At 35.8% G+C, this 17,050-nt stretch overlaps 1 protein-coding gene across 11 annotated transcripts in view; it reads left to right on the top strand.

Moving 5' to 3' along the window:
* The window catches only part of CCDC73 (coiled-coil domain containing 73), a 151,568-nt gene that overhangs the window by 68,128 nt on the left and 66,390 nt on the right, over positions 1–17,050 (top strand). For 7 of the 11 annotated variants that reach the window (XM_070274984.1, XM_070274989.1, XM_070274987.1 and 4 more), the window contains 3 exons: positions 573–644; positions 2,732–2,767; positions 3,685–3,759. In XM_070274984.1, coding sequence (XP_070131085.1) covers positions 573–644; positions 2,732–2,767; positions 3,685–3,759 — 183 coding nt within the window. The remainder of the gene's footprint in view (positions 1–572; positions 645–2,731; positions 2,768–3,684; positions 3,760–17,050) is intronic. The other 4 variants (XM_070274993.1, XM_070274991.1, XM_070274990.1 and 1 more) reach the window with 1 other exon arrangement.

Raw genomic sequence — 17,050 nt, 5'->3', positions numbered from 1 at the left:
TTATAGAATTATTTGATAAAAATAGAAGAAAAAATTTAAGATCGTCCTGAATCTAAAGGACAGAACATACAACTTCTACCGAAAATGGGGAGCAGGGAGAAAAAAAAGAAATGGAATCATGTATTTTTTTTCAAGAGTGACCTTTGGTAGTTTTGGTTTCGTAAAAATTATTTCGGTGAATTTAAAGAATCATATGTTGCCGTGTGAACATTTGTGCTTAGATAATAAAATAGGTTTCTTTGGTAACTAAGAATAGTCTGCTTGTGTACTAGGATTGTTAATTTTAATACATTTGATGAAAGATATTTTCTTGAAGAAAGCTTTGGAGCAATCTATGTTCAGAGTTTAAAAATTTAAAAAGCAATGTATTTTATCATGAATAAGCAACTGGGAGCAATTTTATTGTATGCTAATTCCGTGACAGTTAAAAACTCATAAAATTGGTTTAAAGTTGCATTTCAAGAGCATAAAATAATATATACAAATATGTTTGATTTTTGTTTAAATTGTTAATTAAAATTTAAAAGAGTTGCTAGAATTTATGTTTTAACTTTTCATAATTTTTAAAATAGGAAACTCTTCGGAATCAAAAGGAAACATTAGCAAAGCAACACAAAGAAGCAATGACAGTTTTTAAAAAGCAGGTAATTTCATAAGGATAGACAAACACTGCGGTTTTAAATACTGCACTCCCTCCCCCCCCCGCAATGAATATTATAAGTTGTTCTCTCTACTCACTGAAGACGAAAAGGATATTATTGGAAGCAGGAAATGAATAAAGTTATTTTGAATCACAACTCATAAAAAAAGTGTAATGTAGAATGAGTTAGTTAAGGAGAGAAATACAAAAAACTATGTTCTTGGAGGTGTGTTTTTGTCTGTCCTAAATAAATCAGGTTAGTGATGTGTGTGTTCTTGTTCTTTCTTTATCTTCTCCCCGTCTCTCTTTGATAAGAGTACCTAGGATCTTAATCTTTTCCACATTACTCCTTTACCCATGCCAGAATTATAACACTGATGAAAAGCTGAGAGGCAAGTAGGGAGATGTGAAGGATGAGGAGATGCAATTATCATGCAGTGAAGCCTCCATAAATACTGTCAGCAATGAAGAAATAGTAGAAAATAGAAAAGAAAAAGATGTTAAAGAAATGAATAGCAGCTCCTTCAGTTATTTTAAATTCTATTTCTCTTCTTTACTACCTCAAATTTTTCATCAGTCCTAGTTAGAAAATGTAAGTGTAAGAAGTGTGCTCATGGAAAATGTCCTCTAGAAATGTTTTCCCTGTGGTCATCTCAACATCACCATTTTTTCTTCCTTTTTCCTTCCCTCTTTTTTGTCTTCATCTCCATACAGGTATGTGTATTTAGAAAGAGAAATGCATAAAAAGAAATAAACCTATATAATATAAATCACTGGTGGGTTAGGGTTATTGGTAATTCACACCGTTTTGTTTAAGCAGATGATAAAATTTATTTCTTTTAGTCTGAGATTGGCCTCACCAAAGTAATGGGAGTTTTAATTGAAGGGTAAGGAAGCAGAATCCAAATATACAGCCTAGTATTCTCTAGGAGAGACCCAGTCTATGTTTCTGTTATCACAAGGGACTTTGGGAAAGGTAAGAATATTTAGGTATCTGAAGGGTAGAGGAGAAAGTGCTTGGGTCCTTTTTTTCCTTGCTTTTTTTTGTTTTCTTTCTTTCTTTTTTTTTCTTGCGGAGGAAGATTCACCCAGAACTAACATCTGTTGCCAATCTTCCTCTTTTTGTATGTGAGCCACTGTGACAGCATGGCTACTGACAGATGAGTGGTGTAGGTCCACACCTGGGAACTGAAACCGGGCTCCTGAAGAAGAACACACTGAGCTTAACCACTAGGCCACTGGGGCTGGCCCATTGTTTTTTTTAAAGAAAGGATTCTTGAATGTAAGTGAGGAATATGGAAAATGAGATAGAGAGGTTCCAAAGAAAAATGTTATTTCCTGACAGCTTTGCCTAGTATGCTTGCGTTGCTTGGAATATTTAATTAGCTTTCTTTGGCATGTTCACTTTTGTTTTTCTGTTGTAAAATGTCATTATTTATTTCTTAGACTGCCACATGGATTTTTAAGGAAGATTAGCCCTGAGCTAACTGCTGCCAATCCTCCACTTTTTGCTGAGGAAGATTGGCCCTGAGCTAACATCTGTGCCCATCTTCCTCTACTTTATATGTGGGATGCCTGTCACAGCATGGCTTGCCAAGCGGTGCCATGTCTGCACCCGGGATCCGAACCGGCGAACCCCGGGCCGCTGAAGCAAAATGTGTGCACTTAACTGCTGCGCCACTGGGCCAGCCCCGGATTTTTTTTTAATTTCAGAAAATACAGTCAGTGCAAATACAAATGATATTTTTTTTTTATAAAAGTATGCCTGCAGAAAATGTAACATGTTATTATTTGTGAGTAGATGGCAAAATATTGAAACATTTAAGAAAAAAACTTCTGGAGAGAAAAACTGAATTTTCAGGGATGATTGGTATCCCTAATCAGTGTGATTAAATTGTTCATTTCCTTTGGTGACTGGCTTCCCCTCCCCCTTTTGTATCTTTTATTATCTTCTCAATGTAAAAGCATATTCATATTGTCTTAAGTTAAAACAATATAGAATGTAAAATATTTCTATAGTTTCACTGACCAGTTTAAATCACTGTTAACAGTTTACTTACCTGTATTTTAATTTTTAAAATTGTTTATCAGTTGCAAATGAAGATGTGTACCTTGGAAGAAGAAAAGGTATTTATTAATTTTTTAATAATTTAAAGTATTGTTAAATGCGTTTAATTATCAATTCTTCACCATAATGGAAAGGAGCATTAGTAATAAACTAATGAAGGTTGTTACTTGCTTAAAATCTTAGAAGCAGAAAGGACTCAAGGGAATTATGTTACTTGACCTCTGTTAGTTTACACTTGAGAATACTGAGGCCTAGTAAGATTAAATGACTTGCTGAAGCTCCCATTTTGAAGAGGCACAGTTAGGACTAGAACTCACATCTCGTCAGCCCCCAAGTTAATGCTCTTTCCATTTTACTGCAATGTTTCTATCAAGTATAATATATTATTAGTGCTTTTTCAATGTAATTACCTTCTTTAAAAAACATTAAAATGATTTGCATCTGGATGTAGACAGACTGGAAAAGGACACAACTCCAAACAATCCTAGAAATTCATCTGCATTAAATATTTTCTCTAGTATTTAATAGTTAATACATGGTTTTATTATATTAAAGGACATATCATTTAGAATATTAATAATTTATAGTTTTTTATTTTTAGCAAAAGACTTTAAAAAATTCTCCCATGTATTTATAAGACAAATGTACTTATATGTTACTAATTAGAATGTATTTATTCTTGCTATATGAATTAAATAATTATATTGTGTCCGTAAGTTATCAGGAATGCTCTACTGATAAAATGATTTGTTGTTGTAATAATTCCCATTTCATGATATTTGTGATCTTATATAGGTCTTATTGTAATTTTATGATATTTTGAAGTCATTAGAAATGTATGTTGTAGTGCAGATACAGGTTTAAAGCCTGTGAAGTTTTGGGTTTAAAGTTGAGATTTTGCTCCTTGAGCCTTTATATTTTCCCCATGAATAATGTCATTTACATTGGAAGATACTGAAATAGTTTTTTAATTAAGGGAAAATATCAACTTGCTACAGAAATAAAAGAAAAAGAAATAGAAGGATTGAAGGAAACATTAAAAGCACTACAGGTAAAGTAACTTAGTATTGCTTAAAAAGTAGTTCGGTATTTTAGCATTGTATCACTAAAACATCATTAAACATGTAAGCTAGCAAAGCAGACAAAAATTCATATGTCATATAATACATTATTTAATGATTTTTCCTGAAAACTTTGAATTTCAAATTAGGATTTTTGCTTCATCTTTCATTTTAAAAAGAAATATTAAAATAACTTTCATTATTCTTACAGTAATGTAATTAGATATATATTATTTTTGACACTTTATAGATGAGGAAAAGAAGTCAGTCCTATATATTATGACTGATTTACCATAGTCTGTAAAAATTAAAATAAAGTAGCATTAATTTAGTCATTATTATTTGCTAAGTACTGTGCTTATTTTCTGCAAATATAAAAATGAAGAAAACATCACTTTTGCCTTTATGTTGTTCCTGGTCTCATAGAGAATACAGAGGTATACAACTAACAATGATTCATTCACTGAATATTTATTGAAGATCTATGTGCCAAGCACTGTTCTAAGCACTGGGGATACAGCAATGAATAAAAAGGACAAAAATCTCTGCCCTTGTGGAGCTTATGTTCCAGTGAGGAAGACAAAAAATAAAACGAGAAAAAGAGTAAAATAAAGATTGTTGGGGGAGAAGATAGTCACATGATTTCAAAGTATCACCCTAAAGATAACATTAATGACAGAGCAAAATCTATTTTTACAACGGAAGGATTCTGATGGCCACTCCCTTTACCACGTAATTCACACCATAGTGTGAATTTGTTTAAGCAGATGATGAATTTTCTTCCTTTAGTCTAATTAAGGTAGTATAAGGGTTCCCTTTTCTCCACATCCTCACCACCTCTGTTGTCTCTTGTTTTTTGATCATAGCCGTTCTAATAGGTGTGAGGAGAATACCTCGTTTTGGGTTTGATTTGCATTTCCCTGATGATTAGTGAGGTTGAGCACGTTTTTATATATCTGTTGCCCATTTGTATGTCTTCTTTTGAGAAATGTCTATTCAGTTCCTCAGCCCATTTTTTAATTGGATTATTTGGGTTTTTTGCTGTTGAGTGTGTGTTTTTGGTACATTTTGGATATTAACCATTAATCATATATATGGTTTGAGAATGTTTCTCCCATTCTGTAGGTTGGCTTTTCACTCTTGATTATTTTCTTTGCTGTGCAGAAGCCTTTTAGTTCTGAGCAATCTTGTTTGTCTATTTTTGCATTTGTTGCCTGTACTTTTGGTGTCATATCCAAAAAGATCATTGCCCAGATTAATGTCAAGAAGCTCTTTTCCTGTGTTTTCTTTTAGTAGTTTTACAGTTTCAGCTCTTATATTTAAGTCTTTAATCCATTTTGAATTGATTTTTGTATGTGGTATGAGATTTGTATATGGTGTGAGATAAGGGTCTAGTTTCATTCTTCTGCATTTTGATATCCAGTTTTTCCAACACCATTTGTTGAAGACTGTCCTTTCCCCATTATTTATTCTGGGCACCGTGGTCGAAGATCAGTTGGCCATAGATGGATGCATTTGTTTCTGGGCTGTTTATTCTGTTCCATTGGTCAATATATCTGTTTTTATGCCAGTACCATACTGTTTTGATTACTGTAGCTTTGAAATGTGTTTTGAAATCAGGAACCTCCAGCTGTTTATCTTCCTCAAGATTGCTCTGGCTCTTCAGGGTCTTCCGTGGTTCCATATGGATTTTAGGATTGCATTGTCTATTTCTGTAGAGATTGCTGTTGTGATTTTGATAGTGATTACATTGAATCTGTAGATCACTTTGGGCAATATGGACATTTAAACAACATTAATTCTTCCATCCATGAACACAAGATGTCTTTCCATGTATCTGTCTTTTTAAATTTTCTTCATCAATTTTTTATAATATTTGGTGTACAAGTCTTTTACCACTTGGATTACATTTATTCCTAAATATTTTATTCTTAGGATTTTCTTTTTCTGTTTTAAAAAATTGTTTTATTGAGGTCGTAATGGTTTATAACATTGTGAAATTTCAGGTGTACATTCTTTATCAGTTTCTGTATAGACTGCATCATGGTCACCACCAATAGTCTAATTTATCCATCACCATATATAGGTGCCCCTTTACCCCTTTCACCCAACTCCCAGCCCCCATCCCCTCTGGCAACCACTAATCTGTTCTCTTTGTCTAAGTGTTTGTTTATCTTCCACATGAGTGAAATTGTGTAGTGTTTGTCTTTCTCTGTCTGGCTTATTTTGCTTAACATAATACCCTCAAGGTCCATCCATGTTGTTGCAAATGGGAAAATTTTGTCTTTTTTTAATGGCTGAGTAGTATTCCATTGTATATATATACTACCTCTTTATTCAGTCATCAGTCAATGGGCACTTGGGTTGCTTCCATATCTTGGCTGTTGTGAATAATGCTGCAGTGAACATAGGGGTACATAAGTCTCTTTGAATTGTTGATTTCAAGTTCTTTGGATAAATACCCCCTAATGGGATAGCTGGATCATATGGTATTTCTATTTTTAATTTTTTGAGAAATCTCCATACTGTTTTACATAGTGACTTCACCAGTTTGCATTCCCACCAGGAATGTAAGAGGGTTCCCTTTTCTCCACATCCTCTCCAACATGTGTTATGTTTTGTCTTGGTAATTATAGCCATTCTAACAAGTGTAAAGTGATATCTCATTGTAGTTTTGATTTGCATTTCCCTAATGATTAGTGATGTTGAACATCTTTTCATGTACCTGTTGGCCAACTGTATATATTCTTTGGAAAAATATCTGTTCATATCCTCTGCCCAGTTTTTGATCGCGTTGTTTGTTGTTGTTGAGTTGTATGAGCTCTTTATATATTTTGGAAATTAACTGCTTGTTGGATATATATTTGCAAATATTTTCTCCCAGTTGGTGAATTGTTTTTTCATTCTGTTCCTGGTTTCCTTTGCCTTGCAGAAGCTCTTTAGTATGATGTGGTCCATTTATTTTTTCTTTTGTTTCCCATGCCTGAGTAGACATGGTATTTGAAGGATGCTGCTAAGACTGATGTCAAAGAGTGTACTGCCTATATTTTCTTCTAGGAGTTTGATGGTTTCAGGTCTTAACCTCCAAGTCTTTAATCCATTTTGTATTAATTTTTGTGTATGGTTTATTTTCATTCTTTTGCATGTGGCTGTTCAGTTTTCCCAGCACCATTTATTGAAGAGACTTTCCTTTCTCCATTGTATGTTCTTGGCTCCTTTGTTGAAGATTAGCTGTCCATACATGTGTGGTTTTATTTCTGGGCTTTCAGTTCTCTTCCATTGATCTATGTGTCTGTTTTTGTACCAGTAGCATGCTGTTTTGCGTACATTTTGAAGTTAGGGATTGTGATGCCTCCAGCTCTGTTCTTTTTTCTCAGGATTGCTTTGGCTATTCAGGGTCTTTGGTTTTGTATTAATTTTAGGATTCTTTGTTCTCTTTCCATGGAGAATGTCATTGGGATTCTGACTGGGATTGCATTGAATCTGTGGATATGTTTAGTTAGTATGGACATTTTAACTATGTTTATTCTTCCAATCCGTGTGCATGGAATATCTTTCCATTTCTCTATGTCATCTTCAGTTTCTTTCAATGATGTCTCATAGTTTTCAGTGTATAAGTATTTCACCTCTGTGGTTAAATTTATTCCTAGATATTTTATTCTTTTTCTTGCATTCTTTATGGGATTGTATTCTTGAGTTCTCTTTCTGCTAGTTTGTTATTAGAGTATAGAAATGCAACTGATTTTTGTAAGTTGATTTTGTGTCCTGAAACTTTGCTGTATTTCTTGGTTATTTCTAATAGTTTTCTGATGGATTCCTTAGAGTTTTCTCTAAATATAGAATCATGTTGTCTGCAAACAGCGAGAGTTTCACTTCTTCCTTTCCAGTTTGCATACCTTTTATTTCTTTTTCTTGCCTAATTGCTCTGGCCAAAACTTCCAGTACTATATTGAATAAGAGTGGTGAGAGTGGGCCCCCTTGCCTTGTTCCTGTTCTCAGAGGGATGACTTTCAGTTTTTCCCTGTTGAGTATGATGTTGGCTATGGGTTTGTTGTATATGGCCTTTATTTTCTTGAAGTACTTTCCCTTTATACCCATTTTATTGAGATCCATTTATTTATCATGAATGGATGTTGGATCTTGTCAAATGCTTTCTCTCCATCTATTGTGATGATCATGTGGTTTTTATTCCTCATTTTGTTAATGTGGTGTATCACATTGATTGATTTGTGGAGGTTGAACCATGCCTGCATCCCTGGTATAAATCCCACTTGATTATAGTATATGATCCTTTTAATGTATTGCTGTGTTTGGTTTGCCAATATTTTGTTGAGGATTTTTTCAGCCATGTTCATCAGTGATATTGGCCCTTGATTTTCCTTCTTTGTGTTGTCCTTGTCTGGTTTTGGGATCAGAGTGATGGTGGCCTCATAGAATGAGTTAGGAAGCATTCTGTCTTCTTCAGTTTTTTGGAATAGTTTGAGAAGGATAGGTATTAAATCTTCTGTGAATGTTTGGTAGAATTCTCCAGAGAAGCCATTTGGTCCTGGGTTTTGTTTTCTGTAAGGTTTTTGATTACTGTTTCAATCTTTTTATTTGTGATCGGTCTATTCAAATTATCTATTTCTTCTTGATTCAGTTTTAGGGGGTTATATGAGTCTAAGAATTTATTCCTTTTTTCTAGGCTATCCAGTTTGTTGGCATACAGTTTTTTTTTTTTTAAAAAAGATTTTATTTTTTTTTTCCTTTTTCTCCCCAAAGCCCCCCAGTACATAGCTGCATATTCTTCGTTGTGGGTCCCTCCAGTTGTGGCACGTGGGACGCTGCCCCAGCATGGTTCGATGAGCAGCGCCATGTCTGCGCCCAGGACTCGAACCAACGAAACACTGGGCCGCCTGCAGCGGAGCGCACGAACCCAACCACCCGGCCTCGGGGCCAGCCCCTGGCATACAGTTTTTCATAGTATTCTCTTATAATCCTTTGTGTTTCTGTGATATCTGTTGTAATTTCGTCTCTTTCATTTATAATTTTATTTATTTGAGCCTTTTTCTTTTTTCCTTAGTGAGTCTGCCCAAGGGTTTGTCAATTTTGTTTATCTTCTCAAAGAACCAGCTCTCAGTTCATTGATCCTTTCTGTTGTTTTTTGGTTTCAATTTCATTGATTTCTGCTCTAATTTTTATTATTTCCCTCCTTCTTCTGACTTTGGGATTTGTTTGTTCTTTTTCTAGTTCTTTTAGGTGTAGTTTAAGATTATTTGAGATTTTTCTTGTTTGTTGAGCTAAGCCTGTATTGCTCTGTTTCCCTGTTAAAACTACTTTTATTGCATCCCATAAGAGTTAGTATGATGTATTTTCATTTTCATTTTCTCCAGGTATTTTTAATTTCTCCTTTGCTTTCTTCCTTAATCCATTGGTTGTCAGTGGCATGTTGTTTAGTGTCCACATATTTGTGACTCTCTCAGCTGCTTTTTGTAGTTGATTTCTAGTTTCATAGCATTATGGTCAGAAAAGATGCTTGGTATGATTTTAATTTTCTTAAATTTATTGAGGCTTACCTTGTTTCCGAACATATGGTCTATCTTTGAGAATGTTCCATGTGGACTTGAGAAGAATGTGTATTTTGCTGTTTTTTGATGGAATGTTCTATTTCTATATCTATTAAGTCAATCTGGTCTAGTTTTTCATTTAATTCCACTATTTCCTTGTTGACTTTCTGTCTGGATGATCTATCCATTGATGTAAGCGGGGTGTTGAGTTCCCCTGTTATTATTGTGTTGCTGTCAATTTCTGCCTTTAGGTCTGTTAATAGTTGCTTTATGTGCTTTGGTGCTCCTATGTTAGGTGCATATATATTTATAAGTATTATGTCCTCTTGGTGGAATGTCCATTTTATCATTGTACGGTGTTCCTCTTTGTCTCTCATTGTCATTTTTATCTTGAAGTCTACATTGTCTGATGTAAGTATGGCAACACCTGCTTTCTTTTGTTTGCTGTTTGCTTCGAGTATCATCTTTCATCCCTTCACTGTGAGCCTGTGTTTTGTCTTTAGAGCTGAGATGTGTTTCCTGCAGGTAGCATGTTGTTGGGTCTTGTTTTTTAATCCATCCAGCCACTCTTTCTTTTCGTTGGCGAAGTCAATCCATTTACATTTAGATGATTATTAATATATGAGAGCTTAATACTGTCATTTTATCTCTTGTTTTCTGGTTGTTCTGTATTTCTCTTGTTTCTCTTCCCATGTATTTCCAACTGCCATTTCAGTTTGGTGATTTTCTGTAATGGTTTTCTCAGTTTTCTCTTTAGTTATAATTTGTATCTCTGTTCTGATTTTTTGTCTAGTGGTTACCATGAGGTTTGTATAAAAGATCTCGTAGATGAGATAGTCTGTTTTCTGATAGCCTCTTATTTCCATTAACCTAAGCATGTTCCATCCCTTTCCTCTTCCCTGTCTAAATTATTGTTGTCACAACTTACTTCATTTTGTATTATGAGTTTATGATTAAAATGAAGTGTTTATAATTATTTTTTATGCTTTCCTCTCCCTTATCTTTACTGTTATAATTAAGTGTTTGCTAACCTGTTCTGATAGAGAGCTGCAATTTTCTGATTTTATCTATTTATCTCCTTGCTCAAGGCTTTGTAAACCTTTTCCTTTTTGTTTCAGGGGTGAGGCTATTCTTGATCATTTCCTGTAGGGGGAGTCTAGTAGCAATGAATTCCCTCAGCTTTTGTTTATCTGGGAAAATTTTTATTTCTCCATTGTATCTGAAGGATAGTTTCGCTGGATAAAATATGCTTAGCTGAAAGTTTTTGTCTTTTAGTGTTTTGAATATATCATTCTGCTGTCTCCTAGCCTGTAAAGTTTCTGCTGAGAAGTCTGCTGAAAGCCTGATAGGGGTTCCTTTGTAGATTAATCTCTTTTGCTTTGCTGCCCTTGATATTTTTTCTTTGTCATTGACTTTTGCCAGTTTTACTAATATATACCTGGAGAGGGTCTTTTTGCATTAATGTAATTAGGAGTTCTGTTAGTTTCATTTACATGTAACACCAGTTCCTTCCCCAGGTTTGAGAAGTTCTCAGCTATTATTTCTTTGAACAAACTCTCTGCTCCTTTCTCTCTCCCTTTTCCCTCTGGAATGCCTGTAATCCTTATGTTTCATTTTCTAATTGAGTCTGATACTTCTTGGAGCATATCTTCATTTTTTTCAAGTCTTAATTCTCTCTCCTCCACCTGAAGCCTTCCTATATTTCTGTTCTCTAAATTACTAATTCTGTCTTCCATAATGTGGCTCTGTTTTTTAAGGTTCCTATATTGTTTTTTAGCTCATTCATTGTGTTCATCTCCAGCATTTCTGTTTTTTTTTTTTTTTGAGTTTCAGTCTCTTTCGTGAAGAATTCCTTGTACTCCTTAATTTTATTCCTGAATTCGTTGAACTGCCTTTTGAGTTTTCTTATAACTTGTTGAGTTTCTTTATGATAACTATTTCGAATTCTCTGTCACTTGGATTGTAAATTTCTGTGACTTCAGGATTGGTTTCTGGAACCTTGTCATTTTGCACCTGATCTGGAGTGTTAATGTATTTCTTCATGGTGTTTGACAAAGTATACCTTTGCTGCTGCATAGTGGTAATATCTGGTTGCAAATTCCACCTGCCACCCTTGGCGGGGGCAGGAGGTGTGTTTTTTGAACCTGCCACATCTACTGGAAGTTGTGCCTGTCTGCTGGAAGCTGTGCTGATAGGATCTGTCTGTGTCAGCCCACTGGTTGCCACTGCCTGGCGGATCACACACACAGGTGCAGGCGTTCTGGCATGGGTCCACTACCCTGGCTGACCAGCGAAGTTGGTGTGCCATGTGGGAGGGAAGGGGAGTGGAGGAGCACCCTTGTTCATGCACACACGAGCTGGCTTTGCACTCACCAGTGCCTGGGCTGCTGGGCTTGGTGGGTGTGCCCACATGGTGGCCAAGCTGCCTCAGTGTGGAGCATTCCTCTGGCCTAGCATACAGCTCCAAAAGCAAAAGTGTTCACACGGAGGCCTGCCTTCTCCTCACCTCCTCCCACAGTTGCACACCAGCTGCTGCATGTCAACCTGCAACCTAGATTTCTACCACTTTGGAGGAGGAGATCTACTCACCTCTTTCCACTGCTTCGTGGGGATCCAGTACCTGCACCTTCAGACGTATGGCTGCGTAGGTGGTGTAGACGTTCTGTTGTGCTGAGTGGGTATCCTCTGTTGGTTATTGAATGTCCTTCTGGTAGTATCTTAGTGGGGAGAGACTTAAGGAACAGCTCACTCCACCATGATGAAGATGTTACCACACTGGGATTGTTCTCTTAATTTGTTTTTGGATAGTTTGTTGTTTGTGTATAGAAATGTGGCTAATTTTTGTACATTGATTTTGTATCCTGCAACTTTACTGAATACATGTATTAGTTCTAACAGTTTTTTTGTTGAATCCTTAGGGTTTTCTACATATCTGATTGTCAGCTTCAAACAAAGATAATTTTACTTCTTACTTTCTGATTTGGATGTCTTTTATTTCTTTTTTTTGTCTAATTGCTCTGGCTGGGAGTTCTAGTACTGTGAGAATGGGCACCCTTGGCTCACACTGGATTGATTATCATATCCACTGTGGACTTTTTATATATGGCCTGTATGTGTTGAGATAAGTTCCTTGTATACCTGTTTTGTTGAGATTTCTTATCATGACTAGATGTTGGATTTTGTCAAATGCTTTTTCTGCATCTATTGAGATGGCCATGTGGTTTTTTTCTTTCATTCTGTTAATGTGGTGTGTCACACTGATTGATTTGCACCATTCTTGGACCAAGGATTGTTGGACCATCCTTGCAGCCCAGGGATAAATTCCACTTGGTCATGGTGTATGATTCTTTTAGTGTGCTGTTGAATTTGGTTTGCTAGAATTTTATTGAGGACTTTTACATTCATCTTCATCAGGGATATTGGCCTGTAGTTTTCTTTTCTTTTGGTGTCTTTGTCTGGCTTTTGTGTCAGAGTGCTGCTGGCCTCATAAAATGAGTTTATGTGTTCCCTCTTCGTCTGTATTTTCGAAGAATTTAAGAAGGATTGATATTAATCCTTCTTTGAATGTTTGGCAGAATTCATCCATGAAGCCATCTGGTCCTGGGCTTTTCTTTGTTGGGCAGTTTTTAATTACTGATTCAATCTCCTTATTTGTTATTGGCATGTTCAGGCTATTTCATCTTTCTTCAGTTTTGATAGGTTTACTGTTTCTAAGAATTTATCCATTTCCTCTAGGTTATCCAATTTGTTGGTGTATAATTGTTCATAATGGTCTCTTATGATCCTTTTTATTTCTGAATTTGTTGGTGTATAATTGTTCATAATAGTCTCTTATGATCCTTTTTATTCCTGAGACATCCATTGTAATGTCTCCTTTTAATTTCTGATTTTATTTATTTGAATCTTCTCTCTTTTTCTTAGTCTAGCTAAGAGTTTGTCAATTTTGTTTATCTTCCCAAGAAACCAACTGTGTTTTGTTGGTGTTTTCTTATTGTTTTTCTATTCACAATTTGATTTATTTCTGTTCTTCTTATTATTATTTCCTTGCTTCTGCTGATTTGGGGCTTAGTTTGTTCCGTTTTTTCTAGTCCTTTGTTATGTAAAGTTAGGTTATTTGGGATATTTCTTTTTTCTACTTAGGTGTTTATCACTGTAAAATTCCCTGTTAGTATTGCTTTTGGTGCATCCCATTAGTTTTGGTCCATTGTGTTATGATTTTCATTTGTCTTGAGATACTTTTTATAGTCCCCCTTTTTTTTTTTTTACAATGATTGTTCAAGAGTGTGTTGTTGTTTAGTTTCCACATATTTGTGAATTTTCCTCCTTTCTTACTTTTATTAATTTCTAGTTTCTCTCCACTGTGGTCCGAAAAGATACTTGGAATGATTTCTATCTTAAATTTGTTAAGACATTTTTTGTGATCTAACATATGATCCATCCTGGAGAATGTTCCATGTGTGCTTGAGAAGAATGCATATTTTGTTCTTGGTTGGAAAATTCTGTATATGTCTGATCTTAGATCTTAGTGATCTTAGATCTATAGTGATGTTCAAGTCAGCTGTTTCTTTTTTGATTTTCTTTCTGGATGTTCTGTCCATTATTGAAAGTGCAGTATTGAAGTTTCCTACTGTTATTGTATTTTTGTCAGTTTCTCCCTTCAGATCTGTTGATATTTGCTTTATATATTTACGTGTTCTGAAATTGGGTGCATATGTATTTATGTTTGTTATATCTTCCTGTTGAATTGACTCTTTAGCATTACATAACAAACTTCTTTGTCTCTAGAGACAGTTTTGATTTAAAGTCTATTTTGTCTGGTATAAGTATAACCACCTCTGCTTTCTTTTGGTTATTATTTTTATATCTTTTCATCCCTTTACTTTCAGCCTATGTATATCCTTAAATCTAAAGTCAGTCTCTCACAGACAGTATATCAATGAATCTTGTTTTTTTATCCATTTAGTCACTCTGTGCCTTTTTTTTTTTTTTTGAGGAAGATTAGCCCTGAGCTAACTACTGCCAATCCTCCTCTTTTTGCTGAGGAAGACTGGCCCTGAGCTAACATCCATGCCCATCTTCCTCTACTTTTCATATGTGGAATGCCTGCCACAGCATGGCTTGACAAGCAGTGGCATAGGTCCGCATCCAGGATCCGAACCGGCAAACCCTGGGCCACCGAAGCAGAATGTGTGAACTTAACCACTGTGCCACTGGGCCAGCCCCTCTTCTTCATTTTTTAAATGATAGTTTTGCTGAGCATAGTATTCTTGGTTTGCACTTTTTTCTTTCAGAATTTTGAATGTATCATCCCACTCTCTCCTGGCCTGCAAGGTTTCTGCTGAGAAACCTGCAAATAATTTATGGGAGGGGATGTTCCCTTATGTGACAAGGTGCTTTTCTCTTACTATTGTCAAAATTCTCTCTTTGTCCTTTTGTCCTGTTTAGGGTCCTTTGAGCCTTGTGAATCTGGATGTCCATTTCCCTACCAAGATTTGTGAAGTTTTCAGCCACTTTTTTCTTTAAGTAAGGTTTCTGCCCCTTTGTTTTGACTCCTCTGGTACTCCATAATGCTTATATTGATCCTTTTGATGGTGTTATATAAATCTTGTAGGCTTTCTTCATGCTCTTTGTTCTTTTTTCTTCTCTAACTGGATAATTTCAAATGATGTCTTCGAGTGTACTGTTTCTTTGTTCTATTTGATTGAATGTGCTGTTCAAGCTCTCTATTGCATTTTTAAAATTGCTTATTTTAAACGCTCTAGAATTCTTTTTGGTTTTTTTATGATGTCTCTTTATTGAGCTTCTCATTTTATTCATATATTGTTTTCCTGATTTCATTGAGTTTTTTATCTTTGTTCTCTTGTAGTTTGCTGAGCTTCTGTAAAACAATTATTTTGAATTCTTTGTCAGGTAGTTCATAGATGTCCATTTTTGGGGGGTCAGTTATTGGAAATTATAATGTTCCCTTGGTGGTGTCATGTTTCCTTGTTTTTTCTTGTTCCTTGTAGACTTGCGTTGGTGTTTGCACATTTGGAGGAACAGTGCCCTCTTCACCCACTGATGGGTGCAAGAGGATGCCACTGGGGGGTAGTGTGTGGTGGCACCAGGTGTGGTGCTGGGTCTAGCTGCTCTGGTTCAATTGGGGGAGCAGTGGCACCTCTGGCTTCAAGGAGGGGCACAGTGGCATGGGCTCCAGGCAGCTCTGTCTGCTGGCATTAACATAGGCATGAGCAAAGACTGTGAGGGTCCTCGGCAGTTATGGCTGCTGGTGTTCACCGTAGTTGTGAGGGCTGCTGAGGTAGTTGGTGACAAGGGTTGCTGGTATCTTCCTGGTTTCCTTATCTCTCATTTGGGGACGAGTTGTGGCTGAGGGCATCCTTTTTGTTGTTGAGCTATGTGAGCCTAGAGGATAGGATGACACAGGTAAAATGCTTCCTACACTTTTTTATTTGGTCATCCTGGTTTTTTGTGCTCTACTAGGTTGCTGTGGCTTCTTAATTGTACTCCAGAGCTCTTCTAGAGCTATTTTCATTCCTAGGTAGTTGTAGTTGTTAAATCGTGTGTGTGTGTGTGTGTGTGTGTATATGTGAAGAAGGGCTGGGACCTCCTACTATGCCATCTTTCTGATCACGCCCGTGAATTTTTTTTATATCTCAGAAATAAGCCCTCTTTGTGTCCTCAGCTTCAAATAGTTTTTTCAGTTTGTCATTTGATTCTGTTTGTTTTGGCTTTTTGTTTAATTTTTTTGCTATGGATTATTTATTTTTCTTTTATGGCTTTTGGGGTTTGTCATGGTTAGAAAGGCATTCACCAATCAAAGTTATAAAGGGATTTGCCCTTGTTTTCTTTTATTACTTCTGTGTACTCAAATTTTACATTAGATCTTTGATTATTTGAACTTTATCTTTGTAACACAGTATGGGATATGAAACTAAGTGTATATTTTTCCAGATTGTTATCCAATTGTCTTAACACTATTTAGATTCTTTTTACTTGAGCTATTAGGCAATTTTTATTTTGGATTTCTTTTGTACTTTGATGTGACAAAGTAAATAAAAATTAAGTACAACAAATGTCAATGAGTTCCAAGAAGAATGTTTCCAATAAAAAGAATAGAATGGATTCCATGCCTCAGGGTGAATAAAAGGCTGGAAGAAATTAGTAATATAGTAAAGAATCCTTGTATCTTGTTTCAACAAAAAAAGTAGGAAGTGATTCGAAATTCCAGGGAAAATAGATGACTGTATAACTAAGGCATTAAAATTGGGGATGGTTTTGAGCAATTGACAGAGTATAAAAAGAAGAGGGGCTGGCCCAGTGGCGCAGCGGTTAAGTGCGCATGTTATGCTTCGGTGGCCCAGGGTTCACCGGTTCATATCCCTGGTGCGGACATGGCACTACTTGACAAGCCATGCTGTGGTAGGCATCCCACATATAAAGTAGAGGAAGATGGGCATGGATGTTAGCTCAGGGCCAGTCTTCCTCAGCAAAACGAGGAGGATTGGTGGCAGATGTTAGCTCAGGGCTAATCTTCCTCAAAAAAAAAATAAAAAAGAGAGATTTAAGATAAGATATTTAAGTCTTGACACTAATAAAATCATCCTTCAGGTAGTACATTGATCCTATGGAGAAGGAAGTGTATTGTTGGCACCCCATTGGGCTCTGCATTAAACAATATCTATGTTGATTGTAATAACGTAAATACCATTGGCTTCCATTTTTTTAGAATTATCCT

Source organism: Equus caballus, chromosome 7 (assembly GCF_041296265.1).
Source record: "Equus caballus isolate H_3958 breed thoroughbred chromosome 7, TB-T2T, whole genome shotgun sequence".
Classification (NCBI taxonomy): Eukaryota; Metazoa; Chordata; class Mammalia; order Perissodactyla; family Equidae; genus Equus; species Equus caballus.
Note: the sequence above shows the minus strand (reverse complement) of the source record. Positions and strands in the feature narration are given on the sequence as shown.